Consider the following 15725-nt stretch of genomic DNA (forward strand, 5'->3'; position numbering starts at 1 on the left):
ATCAAAAACGCTCTGTTAATTGTTAAGCCAGCTGCGGAAAACAATTCGATGGGTGACAACCGTTCTCACCTTTTTGTGATTTATTTTATGAATTTTGAAAACGATTGAAATATACTGAGCAGCAAAAAATCTGGCCTTGAAATGTATGCAGTAATAGGTATGTGGAGTGGTACAAGTATATCGAGTACTTCTCAAAAAGTTGTCCCGTCATGTAATTGACCAGAAATCAGTTTTGTCAAGAAATTATTAACCCTAAGGACGAGATCATAAAAGATAAACTACATAAAGCATCCAAAATTTCTTGACATCAGGAAAACGTCACGAAATCTCGTGAGGAAAAAATTGTAATTTTGTAACAACATCAAAACTTTCTATTGGATCCAACGACAAAGATTATCTGACTTTTTATCACTTTTACCACAAGGTTTTGTATATGTGTATGTATTTAAAAACAATATTACTTATTTATTGCGGTGAAATAGCGTCAGGTTTTTTTTTTTTTTTTTTTTATAAGTGGACAACTGAAAAATTGAAAACCGGCCAAGGGCATGTCGGACACGCGCAAAATAGGGTTTCGTAGCCATTACGAAAAAATTAAGTAATATTTTTCTAAGGATTTCTTATTTTATACGGAATCTTCCAAGTTTAGGTATATTTTATACCTTAGGCTGCTCTTAAACTACTACTAATAATTCTCAAGCAAACTTAGCCGTTATAGTTTTCTTGTAAGTTTGATATATTTACTACCATGCTGACGCTCTACTTTCAGAGCATGACTGAGTTCGTGTGAGCTAACTTTGGGGGCGGCAGACGTGAGCTTGCTCGAATCCAAAAGTTTAATGGTTACTTGACCTGAAATGTAAATTTCAGAATTAAATTATTATTATTATATATTTTTTTTTTTTTTAATTTATGACGGTGGAAGCAGTCTACACTTCCACTGAACGTAGAATTAGTTAGAGTTTAGTTTTTGTAACTGGACGCCAATACATCCCTGTATTATTTTATTATTATTTTTGATTTTCTTTATTTCATTGTATAGTAGTTTTTAAGTATTTTATTGTAGTTATTTTATGTTGAAAAAAATGATTTCTCTGCCAAGTTTCTTGCGCGCATTCTTCTGGCAATGATGGTCTTTCCGAAAGCGCTGGTAGTTTTAAAAATGACGTGTAAAAGTGCCCATTGCGGCCTATTTACTGAATAAATGATTTTGATTTTGAATTATTCAAATTTTTCCACGCACCGGTTTAGATTTTAGATGGGGGGGGACGCTCGATTTTAATGAAAATTTGCACTTTAAAGTTGAAAATCACTGACTCGAAAAATCGTCTTAGCGAAGCCCTAATGGTTTTTAAATACTTATCCAACGATACCCCACACTATAGGGTTGGATGAGAAAAAAAAACACCCCCACTTTACGTCTATGGGAGGTACCCTAAAAAAATGTTTATTGGTTTTTTTATTATACCATTTTGTCGGCATAGTTTACATTATATATATCCGTGCAAAAATACAGCTTTCTAGCATTGATAGTCCCTGAGCAAAGCCGCGTACTGACAGACAGACATGGCGAAACTATAAGGGTTCCGTTTTTGCCATTTTGGCTCCGGAACCCTAAAAATCTACTATACTGTGAACTAAAAATACTACCTTAGATTATATTAAGTTTCTCATGTGAAAATAAAAAATGAGAAATAAAAATCGATAAACCGAAAATGGACAACTTTTTGAGAAATAGTCATTAAAAATTAAAACTAAAACTGAATGTTACAAGAAAACATTCTTGTCATAAATACGGTATTTGACAACTCCTGAATTTGCCATATCTTAATATTATTATGAAAATATAATTTTTAGCTAAGAGAAAACTTAAATCGGTTAAAAATTGGATTTATAGTGATTTTTTGAAAAATCTATATACCTGTCTCTTTCTCAAACGCTTTTCTCTATGCAGCAAGTATGGCGGTACTGGCGTGTGACGTCACACGCCAGTATGTCTTTCTCTGTCTAATCTTGAATTTCAAACCTTTACAACTTTGTTATTTGTAAAGGTAGCTTAATAACTGTTTCTCTATTCGATAACAGGCATTGTGTAGTTTTAATTTATAAAACATATACAAAATAGTCAAATACAGTATTAATAACTTCAAAAATCAGAAAATAACTGATGTAGCATGCCAACTTGCCTTAAGGACTACTCGCTTAACAATATATTTTATAATATAAATCAAAATTACATTAATTAATTACAATTTAAATGAGTCAACCGGCCTGAAAGAGATTCCCAGCTTCCCCAAGGGGAAAATGGAAAATTCCAAGGAGCTGAAATGGGAATACGGAATACCCCACTTTTATCATGATAAAATAAGTATTAAGGTTTTATAATTATTTTAAGTGAGTCTTCAGCACCCTTCCTTGCCCTTCTTTTTTTCGTGCCTTTTCGAGTGTAGCATCAGCTTGCTTCTTGTCAGGAATCGTTTGAGGCATACCTGGCAACAAAGGGTCCAGTGTTAATCTCCCCTGCAGGGCACAGGCCTCCTCTCAGAATGAGAGGGCTTGGGCTGTAGTTACCACGCGGGCCCAGTGCGGATTGGGAACTTCACACACACCGTTGAATTGCTTCACAGGTTGTGCAGGTTTCCTCGCGGTGTTTTCCTTCACCGTAAAACTCGTGGTTTTTCTAGGCTATCCAGATTTATTGCTCCTTTGAGCAATGTTGACCTGAGCCATGGCCCTTTTGCACTACTGCAGCGCACACAAACAATATGAAATGTTTACTTTTAAGTTTGGACTGATATTTTGTACCTGTATCTAATCTTGATTGCGTGTGTTAGCAGTAGGTATTACCAAATAAACGTTTTCACATCCCATGCTCGTCAAATTCCTATTCCATCTAGGCGACATAAAATGACGTTTTATGCACTAGTGCATAAAGTAAATCTTCGTCTAAGACCAAGGCAATCAGGTGTCAACAGCCACAAACAAGTCTCTAATTTTTTTTTATGAAATTCGAAATTTATATAAAACTAAAAATCAATAAAATCAATCACAAAAAAATGCATGAAAAATAAAAGCTAACTTTGTAGGTAAACAATTGCTTTCACTGTTGCTATTTAATTTCCTCGCAATCAAAGTGAAAAGCAGTGTGTAAAACTCGAGTATTAAACCCATTTTGCTCTCGACGTGTCTAACCTCGCCGCACCGGCTCGGGTAGCTAGAACGTCTCGGGTTAAACGACTCGTTTTAAGCTCTTATTGTACAATCTACTATTTTATCTATCTATCCATTTACCTGGCATTCATGAGGCTTCTCCCCCGAATGCGTCTTCATATGCATGACAAAGTTGATCTTCTGCACGAAGGTCTTGGAGCAAATATCGCACTCGTGAGGCCGGTCCCCCGTGTGGATTTTGATGTGTCGATCCAAATCTGTCTTCCTGTAGAACGACGCCGCACACTCTGTGCAATGGAAGTTTTTGATACCTGGAAAGAATTAAACCAGTAAGATCTATGTGTCGGCGGCCGATCGTAAAATCCGCTAGATCACGAAATCCCAGGCATATCGTGAAATGGCGCCATTTCATGCCAGGATGTGCCTGAAAAACAATACGGCAGATCGATTAGAGCAACGCATTCGTCTATATTCGCTCTATACCGGGCACATCGTAATATGCCGAAAAAAAGAAAAATTTAGGTACGACGAGCGAAGCGAGGAGTTGTTAGTATGAATTGTGACCACAACGCACGAGCCGAGCGAGCGAAGCGCGGCCGGCGAAGTGCCAGGACCGATATAGCGGCGTTTCATGATATGCCTAGGAATTTCATGATTTGCCTAAACGTCACTAGCCAAATCGTTAAACGGTGAGTTTTGAACGATATGGCGGATTAGCCAATTCATAAAATGGCGCCATTTCACGATATGCCTAGGAATTCCGTGATCTGGCGGATTTTACGATCGGCCGCCGACACGCCGGCGCCTTTGGCTTCAGCTGCACTTTATTTACATCAGGTGGGATAGGGGCCAATCACGGTCTGCGTATCCAGCAGAGATGTGCGAAGATGTGTTGTGAGGAATGTTTGTTATGAACAAAGAAACGCTTTAACTTATTCTCGCTGAGCGCAGCTCTCGTGGAAACAGCTCAGCGGAGCGAGGTTTCTGTATGCAAAACAAGGCAAGGATCTGTGTGAGGGATGTGTTAATGAGGGCTATCGTTTTTTGTCTTTCTAGATGGCGCCACTGGTGCGTGTTGTTTTTAAGTGTAGCATTCAAATTTAATACACCTTAAAACCAGCACAAAAATATCGAGCAACCACAGTGTTGCTTAGTCCCGTTTTGTTCGGAAAAAAGGGAAGACAAAAGTTTCCGAAAGACAAAACTGTCTCAAAACACAGACATTCATTGCCCCGTAACGCATAATTGCCATAATTAATTTCAGGTACCTAATGCAAAATATTCACAAATTATTAACTATGAGACTAAAAACTATGAGATTTGACATTTCGGAGACCTCACGCTACACCAGCGCCTCTAGCGGCGAATTAATACGCGATAGATAGCCCTCATTGCGAAGTAGGTACTCAGTACTGTATGGATGGACAGGAGCTCGGGCTGCATGTAGACTACGATAGACACCCTCGTTACCATATTCATACTCATCTTCATAGTCATCCTCATCCCCACCCTCACCTTGATGCGTTTGCGTGTGCATCTCCCGTATAGATACCCCTAGTAGCCTATTACCATAGTCCTACTCATCCCTATACTCACACTCATACTCAACCTCATCCTAATGCATGAGCGTGTATCAACTGGTTACTGGACTGCGTGTAAACTACCAAAGACACCCTGGTCACCATAGCCATACCTACTCATCCTTAAACTCATACTTGTACTCATCTTCATTATCATTCACATCCTCACACTCTTCCTTATTGTCATAAGGTGGGTACTGACCAACGTTACGAGGTATAATGTAACATGTTGCACAGCGAGCGTTCGTGCAGTAAGTACTTATTGTTACGGGGAAACCAGCGAGCAACGAGCCGCTCGTTGCTCGCTTTGAGTGCTCCACCCGGCTGTCAGTTTTTTGGCGAATCCTTTGACTGTTGCGCGGTTCAGTCAGTACGCTGTAACAAGTCAGCCATCTTTACTGAGTGGCTGGCGAATATGGAGCACAAGTTTTGACGAGCAACATTACGCAGATTTTGAGAACACAGCGAACATGCTCAATGCGTAACATGCTCGATGCGATTGTACATTTCACCTCGTAACGTTGGTCAGTACCCAGCTTTACATTCATACCCATCTTCATACTCATCCTCATCCTTTTGCTTATCCTCATAATCATCATCACACTCATCGTCATACTCATTCTCATACTCATCCTCATCCTCACCCCACCTTGGTGCGTGAGCGTGTGTATGGCGAGGTGCCCGGGCTGCGTGTAGGCCTTTCCGCACGCGCTGCACATGTAGGGGCGCGTGCCTGAGTGCGTGCGCGCATGCTTGTTCAGCTGGTAACCGGTGTCGAAGATCTTGCCGCAGTCAGGGCACGGCCGGGGGGACTTCTTGTACACGCGTTTACGGCGTTTCCTGTGAAGCAGCATAATTATCATTTATCATCATCATTATTTATTTGTTTTCAAAAACATTACACAGTATTATACTGCCCTCTTAAGCCAAAAGGCGCTATCTCAAGAACAACACTTTTGAGTTATTAAAACATGGTGAAAATGACAGAAAAGCCAAGTGAAAATGATAGTTTTTTTTTTGAGATAGCGCCTTTTGGCTTAGGAGGGCAGTATAGTTAAAGTGAGAAAAGTTTTGCCATGTCAAAGTCTTTATGACATTGGCATAAGATTGATTTTTTCACCACATCTTACAGCTTAACCCCCGAACCCTGCGTATGCTTAAGACAGACAGATCCGTGTCAAAATTAAGGCTATCTTTTTGTATTTTTTTAAATCAGTAGAATTTGTGTTTATTAATACAGATGAGAATAGAATTCAGTACTTCAGTACTTAAAATAAAACTACCAATGAAGAACATACCATCGTAGATTAGTGACATACAGATCTGTTCACTCACAAAGGCGCGCCCCTCCACATTTTATAATTGTAGTTTTAAACATATCCGTATGATAAGTCTATGTGTGTGTAACTTGATAATTAGCTGTGGAGAGGCACGCCTTCATCATAAACAATTATCTGTACCTGATTTATTTAGTTTTTTTTTTATCTAGTATTTTAACGAGGCTTTAGTACACCAAATGTGACTATGTCAGCCTCATGGGGAGCTTCAGTTATATACACCACACTACAAATTTTATGCTCTCCCTTGCACTGAAGCCACGTCTCTGGATGCAAAGGCCTGTCTAATGAACCTGTAATCGCTTCTTCTGAAAGTGGTTGACTTAGAATTACATTTACACCTCCATTGAACAATGAACAAGCCCATACCATCCAAATACCGGTCTCTGATGTCCTTATTCTGATCACATTCCAAAAGAAAATGAATAAGGTCTTCAGTCTTATTACAACCTATACACAGTACAACTCTCATCAAATTCAAAAATCAGTTTAGTGGAATGTGACCAGACCGCACATGAAAAGCCCACACGAGAAGATCCCTGGGGAGGCTGGAATTATCAAACCAGGGTACTTTGAAGATTTTACTCTCTATGGTGCCGTACCAAATGCCCTTAGTCATGGATTCAATATTGAACATTTTCTGCCATTTTGCAAAATTGCATTAGCTCAGCTCCATAAGGATTATCCAAGAGACACATACCATCCGTTGATTTAGTTGCATGCCACAACTGGTATTTAGTACCAGGATGACAGGTGTCAGGATTGACTTCCCAGCGGCAGACTACTATAGTAGAACCACTTACTTCACAGGCTTTTCTTCAGGCTCTGCCTCTTCATCTGAGAATATGATGACTTCTGGTTTGACCACTATTTCTTCCACAGCACAGCCGCCTTCCATGATTACTAAAATATATAATTAAAATTTCTATTTTTTATCATTATAAGCATTATCATAGGACTTAGACAAACTAAACAGACTAAACCAGGGTACTGAACTGCAAGCCGGACCCTATTTCACCACGCTGACAGGCAAGGAGTGGAGCCCCCCCCTGGCGAAACTATTATCCAAATAAAATGAATTTTGATATTTTACTGATTGCCTAATTGAAATTTAGATAAATAGTTGTTTATTAGTGTTTACTCATCGGAATTTGAAAAAAAAAGGGTGATGTGTGTGTATTGTGGGGGCCCCTCTTCGATGGAGGCTCCAGGGCTGTGGCAGCATATGCCCTCCCCTAAATCCGGCCCTGCTGACAGGTGCGACTACAACTTTCATAGAGAGCCATTTTAAAAGCTATGCTTAAGTAAACAATGGTTACTTTTTTAAGTTGTTTGGCTTAGGTTATTGTTATAGTCTTCAAAACTAGAAAAACAAGCAACCATAAAGTATTTATTATGTACGTATGAACATTTAATTTTTATTCAAGATTAATTTATTTACCACGCGCCGCCCCAGACAAATTCGGCACTGCCAAATTCATATAGTCAAAATTATGGCCAAAACTAAATGCGTTAACACAAGCTTTCTTACAAGCTTACTTATTGCATTGTCACCTAAATTTCAAGTCAATCCAACTGGAGATTGTCGAAATTCTCTGACATGATTTCATGCGACAAACAAATAAATAAACAGCTAACCCAACTTCACTGGATATCTTTGTTTGTGCAACGTAGAAATCATTGATCAATTAAAATAGTTTTACTTAAGATATAAAAGAAAATATGCTGCTGCTTCTGTGTATTAATATCAACAATTTCAAATAGTAAATAACTGAAATAAATTTACGAGTTTTATTACAAGTTACAAGATAACATAGCGTAGCCATTTCCATGATAATGAGAGAAAACCTTTGACTTACTTATTGACTAATAGATACAAGCTGCTTTGTAAAAAAAAACGCTTTTTTGTGTATAATTCAACAAATTCTTAGAAATAGATATTATTATTTTTTTGTAAATTAAAGATAAAAAAACAATTATTTCGTGATTTTGATTTTTAGTATAATTTTGTTGTCTGTCCTGTCACTGTCAAATAGTGCAAGCTGTCAGCGTAACGGGCGTTTTTCTAACCATGCATTGCTTGTAGGAAAAGGGTTTGTGTCCATGAATTCGAAACAATTCTGGTGTTTATCGCACGTCTGTCTGTCTGCGACGGCAGCTAATGAACCCTTATTTTTTTTAAGTAATAAATAATTTAATTAGAAAAGAAAACATCTCCGGGCTTGGCTTTAGAACGTAAGAAACACAAGTGACAGTATGGATATGGTTGCCTTCGTCTATCTTGAAATAAAGTAAACTATTACAAAAATCTCAGTTTGGGCCCCTTAGCTTAGTACGAAGTGCAAAATTCGAACTTTTAGTCGCATTTCACCTCGATCGTATATTTGTCTCGTAAATGTCAAATGGGAATAAAAACCACAAGCACAATTAAAACTATGTAATTAAATTGAATTAATCATTAACAACATTTCAATCAATTCCAATCGTTTAAAAGTAAAACATGACATATAATATACACAAATTTAGTTTAACAAATAAAGTTTAAGGTGCGTCGTCTTCCATACAAACTTTGGTACATCAATATTTCTTCCACAGACGTTATTTCGACGCGATTTTTTGAGGATAGTTAGTTATGGGCATATTGTTGTCGCAAATCACAAAATGGAGAGGATCTATAATACCTAAATTTCAGTATGATGCAGTAAATTTTGATCCATTTTACTGTGGTGTGAGTAGCTAATGTCAAATATAATCTGTTGTAAAAAGGTATTGACTATTTCGGGCGGTCACGTGACCACCTAGTTTGGCTCAGTGGTACCAATTCTTAGAAGTATGTAGTAAGAGAAGGAGTTCGAAACTCGATGACGCATAATGATTTTTTTCTTTTTTTTTTTTTTACTTTTTTATGTTTATTTACAAAGAATAAGTAATAGCATTTCGATAAAGTGCAATTAACCATGAAATTCAGTATTTTTAAGTCAGGGCAAACCAAAGAAAGTAATGTTTTTTCTTGAGGTCATCAATCTACTCTTTTATCAAATAGCTGGCAAACTAGCATGCGGGTCACCTAATGGTAAGTGATCACCGCCGCCCTTGGTCACCTACAGCATTATTAGGACTGCGGGTGCGTTGCCGGCCTAAAAGGGAGGAGGGGGGGGGCTAAATTGGGCGGTATGGGGGCAGGATAAAAGGGGGAGGGGAGTTGGGCAAAGGTACTATTTCACGCCGGTATTCAGATGGAGGTTGGTACTACTCCGGTCAAGCCGGCCCATTTGTACTGCAGTCAGCAAGTGGTTACAGTAAGGCTCTACCACATGAAAACTTGCTTGAACAACTAGATGCCTTCAAGAATGTTCTATGATGATGATGATGAATTCCTGTAGTCCCTCAGCAGGGACATAGGGCTCGCAGTAGGGACTTCCATGCGTCACGGTCCTGTGCTGTGGCTTCTAGGTCTCGCCAATGGTACCCAATTAGGGAGATCTCCTTCTCAACCGACCGTCTCCAGGTGATTCGGGGTCGGCCTGGCCTCCTACTACCAGCAGCTTGCCACTCCAGCGCTTGCTTGGCGAGATGAGCATCGGGTCTCCGCAACACGCGCCACTTCCTCAATAGGATCTCCTTATCAATTGGCTTCTGGCTCGTCAACTCCCACAGTCCAGTGTTTGTAATGGTTCGTGGCCAATAAACTCCTAATATGCGACGCAAACACTTGTTCACAAAAACCTGGAGTTTACTGGTGATTGCTTTCTTGACGAGCCAGGTCTCACACCCGTACAGGAGAACCGATTTGACATTTGAGTTGAAAACTCTGATTTTTGTGCGCCGTGTTATTACGTGGGACGTCCAGACCGGTTTGAGTTGTGCATATGCGGCACGAGCCCTGTTTATGCGCGCTTCGACATCTGCATCGGTTCCACCATTTGGGTCAACAACACAAGAATGTTCTATACTTATTATTAATTAATAAAAAGCTTGTAAAATAATGGCGTATCGCAACAAAAGCGTAGTGTAATTTGTTTGTTACAATTTCACTTAGCGGGTCAAAATTTGAATGGTTTGGCTGTATGTAAGTAAAAACCGGGTGTTAGGATAAAATACCTAGCCTAGCGTTATTTACTTTCATTGGCAGTCCTGAACTTAGATAAACTTTCATAGTTCTCGGGCAAAATATCACACGTGTTGTAAAATGTAACTAAATATTTTGCATACATTTTGCGTAGACGCTAGCGCCATGCCGCGGTCATATAAGTAATATATTTTTTGGAATTCCTTGGTACCCTATCACAAAAAAACCGGCCAAATGCGAGTCATTTGGTGTATGGGAGCCCCCTTTAAATAATTATTTTATTCTGTTTTTAGTATTTGTAATACATAATCTGTGAAAATTTCAAGTGTCTGACTATTACGACTCAAGAGATAGAGCCCTGTAACAGTCGGAACCCTGCACTGCTTTCGTGAGGAAATCTGCACAAACCTGCGAAGCAATTCAATGGTGCGTGATTTTTTTATACGACTGGATGGCAAACGAGCAAGTGGGTCTCCTGATGGTAAGAGATCACCACCGCCCATAAACATCTGCAAACCAGGGGAATTGCAGATGCGTTGCCAACCTAGAGGCCTAAGATGGGATACCTCAAGTGCCAGTAATTTCACCGGCTGTCTTACTCTCCACGCCGAAACACAACAGTGCAAGCACTGCTGCTTCACGGCAGGATTAGCGAGCAAGATGGTGGTAGCAATCCGGGCGGACCTTGCACAAGGTCCTACCACCTGCAAAAGCGTGTGAAGTGAAATTCCCAATCCGCACTGGGCCCGCGTGGGAACTATGGCCCAAGCCCTCTTGTTCTGAGAGGAGGCTGGGATGGAACAGACCGACGGACAGACAGACAGACAGCGGACTCTCACTAATAGGGTTCCGTTGGCACGTTCCCTAAAAAAATTGTACTAAAAAAGAAAAAAAATCGCTAAAAAAGACACTAACAACGAAAGCATTAGGTTATATCGGTTGTAATATTAGTCTAGCAATCATAACAAAATAGGCTGAATGAAAGAGGTTTGAAAGAAACTTAGAATGAAGTACTGGCTGGTTAGATAATTAAAAATATAATGTCATGGAAATGTCATCCAGACTATCACCACTAGTCACATTTATTTGTATGTCAGTAATTTTTAAATTTATTGTCGTCTTCAGTTCAATAATTTTAATGTAGAAGAACCGCGCTGTCTCATATTTCGTTTCCTAGATTTTTTTTACCGTACAACGGTAAAACCTACAACACAATGGCAAAATTGACCTCCAATGGACAGAGCCACAGTTTTCCAAAAAACAAACAAGTTTATTGTCTGGAGGAAGGAAATATCTAAGGCGCTAAAAGGACTACAATATAATCCTTACAGCATAGGATATGCTGTGAAATCTGACACAGGTATAGTCGCAACACATTTTTTAATACTATAAAATTGAGTGTTTTTTTACTAAAAGTGTACCTACGCTTTGTAAGATTTTTATAATACCGGTAAACCATGATCATAGCAATTAATATTATAGGTATAGGATTTTCGGATGAAGTGTGTATTTTTTTTATAACAAGCTTTTTACAAGCTTTTATTTAGTTTCACCTGTCCGTTGTCTGTCTATCTGTCTGTCTGTCTGTAGTCAAATCTTGCAAGTATAATTTGACCAACTTCCAGTAGTCAGATTGACTTGAAATTTGGAATGATTATGTAATTTGCGTGACAATACAATAATCTGGTAGTGACATCCTGGTAGTCCGGCTAGCATCGTCTCCGCAGGTCGGAACTCTTCAACAGTTAATGGCATCGACTTGAAATTTAGTACCTATAAATATATAATCCTAATAATAAATAAATTTGAAAGTTTGTAAGTGAGTGAGTTTGTGAGTGAGTGAGTTTGTGAGTGAGTATGTTTGTTACTTCTTCACGCTGAAACGGCTACGCAGATTTGGATGAAATTTGGTAAAAAATAGTTTATAACCTGGATAAAAACAACTTGGATATTGAATACTTTTTATCCTGATATTCCCACGGGATAGGAATAAAATCTCGAATTAATAACCGCTAGGCTTAGAGACATGAAATTTGGTATGTACATAGCTGGACATTTGGAATAACACATAGGCTCCTTTTATCCTGATATTCTTACGGGATAGGGATAAAATCTCGAAATAACAACCGCTAGGCTTAGAGTCATGAAATTTGGTATGTAGGTAGTTGAACGTCTGGAATAAAACATAGGTGACTTTTTGACCCGATATTCCCACGGGATACCTAGGGATAAAATCTTGAAATAACAACCGCTGGGCTTTGAGCCATGAAATTTAGTATGTAGGTAGCTGGACCTCTGGAATAACACATAGGCTACTTTTTATTCCGATATTCCCAGGGGATAGGGATAAAACCTCGAAATAACAACCACTGGGCTTAGAGCTATGAAATTCGGTATGTAGGTAGCTGGACCTCTGGAATAACACATAGGCTACTTTTTATTCCGATATTCCCACGGGATAGGGATAAAATCTCGAAATAACAACCGCTGGGCTTAGAGGCATGAAATTTGGTATGTAGGTAGCCGGACGTCTGGAATAACACATACGCTACTTCTTATCCCGATATTTTCACGGGATAGTTTTGTAACTAAGGGACCCCATACATCCGTGTATTATTGTTATTATTATTTTGTATTTTTTTCTTTAATTGTATACTTACGTAGTTTTTAAGTATTTTATTTGTACTTATTTTATTTTGAAAAAATGACTTTCTGCCAAGCTTCTTGCGGCGCATTCTTCTTGGCAATGGTGGTCTTTCCGAAAGTGCTGGTATTTAAAAAAATTACGTGTAAAAGTGCTCATTGCGGCCTATTTACGGAATAAATGATATGAATTTGAATTTGGATAGGGAAATTTTTTGAAATTTTAGCACTGGGTTTAGAGTCTTGAATTTTGTACAGTTATTCACAACACAACCTCAATGAAGACCACGATATAAATTTTGGAAATTTCCAGGGGAATTTTGGAAATCCCGAAAATTTCAATTGCAACTACCAGACCGAATAGTTTACGCGTGCGAAGCCGCGGGTAAAAACTAGTAATACAATAATCTGGTAATGAAATTATATTGGCCCGGTCACAGTTGCTCCGCATGATGTAACTCTTCAACATTTAGTGGTATCGACTTGAAACGTGATACGGAGACGTACCTAGTTTGGATGACAATGTAAGTAGGTTCAGTCAACGAAACAAAATGTGCAGTCAGCAAACAAAATACAGAAACTTATTATATTTTTTATACCTATTGGTATTGATTCCAGCCAGTAGCTAGTTATAGGTGGTGCGCTGTCTGTCATCGAATCACACACACACACACACATTCAGTCAGTATTTTTCATTTATTCTTTCGCAAGCTTTATTTAACTTGCAATGTATGTATGTATAATATGTGTATGTATGTGCGGTTCAAACCTTGCAAGTTGAATTTGACCCACTTTCAGTAGGATAGACTTGAAAGTCGGCATACTTACTTAGTAAATTAATCTTGTGACAGTACAATTATTTGGTAGTGTCACCCGAGTGGTCCAGCCACCAGCCTGACGTCTCGATCGTCAGGACGGAACTCCTCAACGGTAAATGGCATCGACTTGAAATTTGGTACAAAAATGTACTAATTTTGATGTCAATGCAAGTACAGTCAACAAAAACTTCAGTCAGCAAAAATCTTTTATTAAAAAGTACAATACAATAAATGATGATGATAACGATGATAATGATGATGATCATGATGATGTGATAATGATGATGATGACGACAACTACAACGATGATGATGATGATGAGATGAAGATGGTCACGACGATGATGATTTTCTTTTATTCGAATGGATGGCAAACGAGCAAGTGGGTCTCTTGATGGTAAGACTCAGTAAGAGATCACCACCGCTCATAAACATCTGCAACACCAGGGGTATTGCAGATGATGGTGATGATGTGATGTTTATGATGATGTGATGTTTATGATGACGATGATGATGATGATGAGTCGCGGGCAACAGCTTGTTATTTGATAAGAGCGTTTTTACCTGCATAACAACAAAGCCGAAAGAAATTTTTAGCAGTCTGTTATGTCTATGTTTTGCGTAGGTACCTACCTATATGTATCACAACAACGCTGCTTGATTGATTTCAAGGAAAAGGGACGCAATTTGACATGTAAATGACACGAATTCACAGGGACTCTTCAACGTGATTGTGATTGTGACAAAGTGTATAATTTGAGTTCAGATAGAGATAACTAGTGTATGTAAACCGACTTAGTAGTCATTTCTAATTTAAAAAACTAATTTCAGGAATTAGACTAATTTTTACTAAAAATCAACTAATTGGACTCCAGTGGATCACTGAGAAGGTAAGACCTGCTTTACTTCTTTTTGCCACACATAAGTAATTTCACATTATCATCACAATACAAGTAATAGGCAGTAGATCGACTATATATACTAGCCACAGATACTAGCGCTCGAATTTTTCATGTGATTAAATTCAACAACAAGTCGTTTCGAACTTGCCGCAATAGACGCATTTTTTTTGTATGACCAACTTATAATTTAACTAATAAATAAATAATCATAAAATTAACATATGTTTTTATCCCTACCCCTAAAACTAAACACATACAATAAAAATATACACACGTCTGTTTCACTTTTGTAGACGCCAACCATAGCGCTCCGCCCAGCTGTAGTATAAATTCAAGAATTTATTTATTTTTATTTTTTATTTTTATTTTTTATTCGACTGGATGGCAAAGGAGCAAGTGGGTCTCCTGATGGTAAGAATACGGCTAAGTCAAAATACTTCCTATTGCTTGTATTGTGTTATCATCATTCCAACCTATAATCCCACTGTTAGCACAGGCTTTCACTTCGAGTAGTATACTGGGGCTGATAGTTTCTGTTGTTATATTTGGTGGAAAGAGCTGGAAGAGTATTAAATAAATGATTTGTAAGATATGAGTTAGCAAAAGATGTTCATTGACAAAGATGTTTATTTCGAGTAACAATACATAAAGAAAAATATAACTATATAAACAAGTCTGCACAACAGACGTTAGGTACTTACTATCTACAAAAGTTACAACGGAGGATTAGTGCAGATTGGGAACAGCTTGAATATTTAAAAAAAAAACTAGAGATGCGAGACTGGATTCGAAACATAGATCCTTCTTGAATGGCCATTTAGTAGGTCGAACAACTCTGTTACCACGTACCTTTTTACCCTAACTGAAGCGAAGGTTATGTTTTGAATCTGTGTGTATATATATTTAAGTATGTACGTATGTTCCTATGTTCGCTCGTAACTACTAAACGGTTTATTCAATTGTGACAAGTGATACGTTTATTAGATTTGTCTTATTAGTGTGAGGGTCACTTATTGGGTAAATAAAATTCTTATGAAGTCAAGTTAATTTTTGTTGAGTTTTAATAATCTGATCTAATGTTGATGCACCACCTGCTGTAAACTACGTAGTCCTAATATTATTGTATTTGGCTCTCTATTGCCTAATATAAACTGGAGACGATCCAGCACTGCGGTGTGGAATGTCAATTTTGATCTATATTGGATA

At 38.3% G+C, this 15725-nt stretch overlaps 1 protein-coding gene across 1 annotated transcript; it reads right to left on the reverse strand.

The window, feature by feature from the left end:
* Positions 1 to 1446: 1446 nt before the first annotated feature.
* LOC141442597 (uncharacterized) lies at positions 1447 to 7882 on the reverse strand (the record flags this gene model as incomplete). The annotated part of the gene is given in 5 exon segments (XM_074107616.1): positions 1447 to 2489; positions 3292 to 3482; positions 5401 to 5591; positions 6892 to 6991; positions 7727 to 7882. Coding segments are annotated over 5 exon segments (612 nt in total). The 3' UTR covers positions 1447 to 2402.
* Positions 7883 to 15725: the final 7843 nt, after the last annotated feature.

Source organism: Choristoneura fumiferana, chromosome 26 (genome assembly GCF_025370935.1).
Source record: "Choristoneura fumiferana chromosome 26, NRCan_CFum_1, whole genome shotgun sequence".
Classification (NCBI taxonomy): Eukaryota; Metazoa; Arthropoda; class Insecta; order Lepidoptera; family Tortricidae; genus Choristoneura; species Choristoneura fumiferana.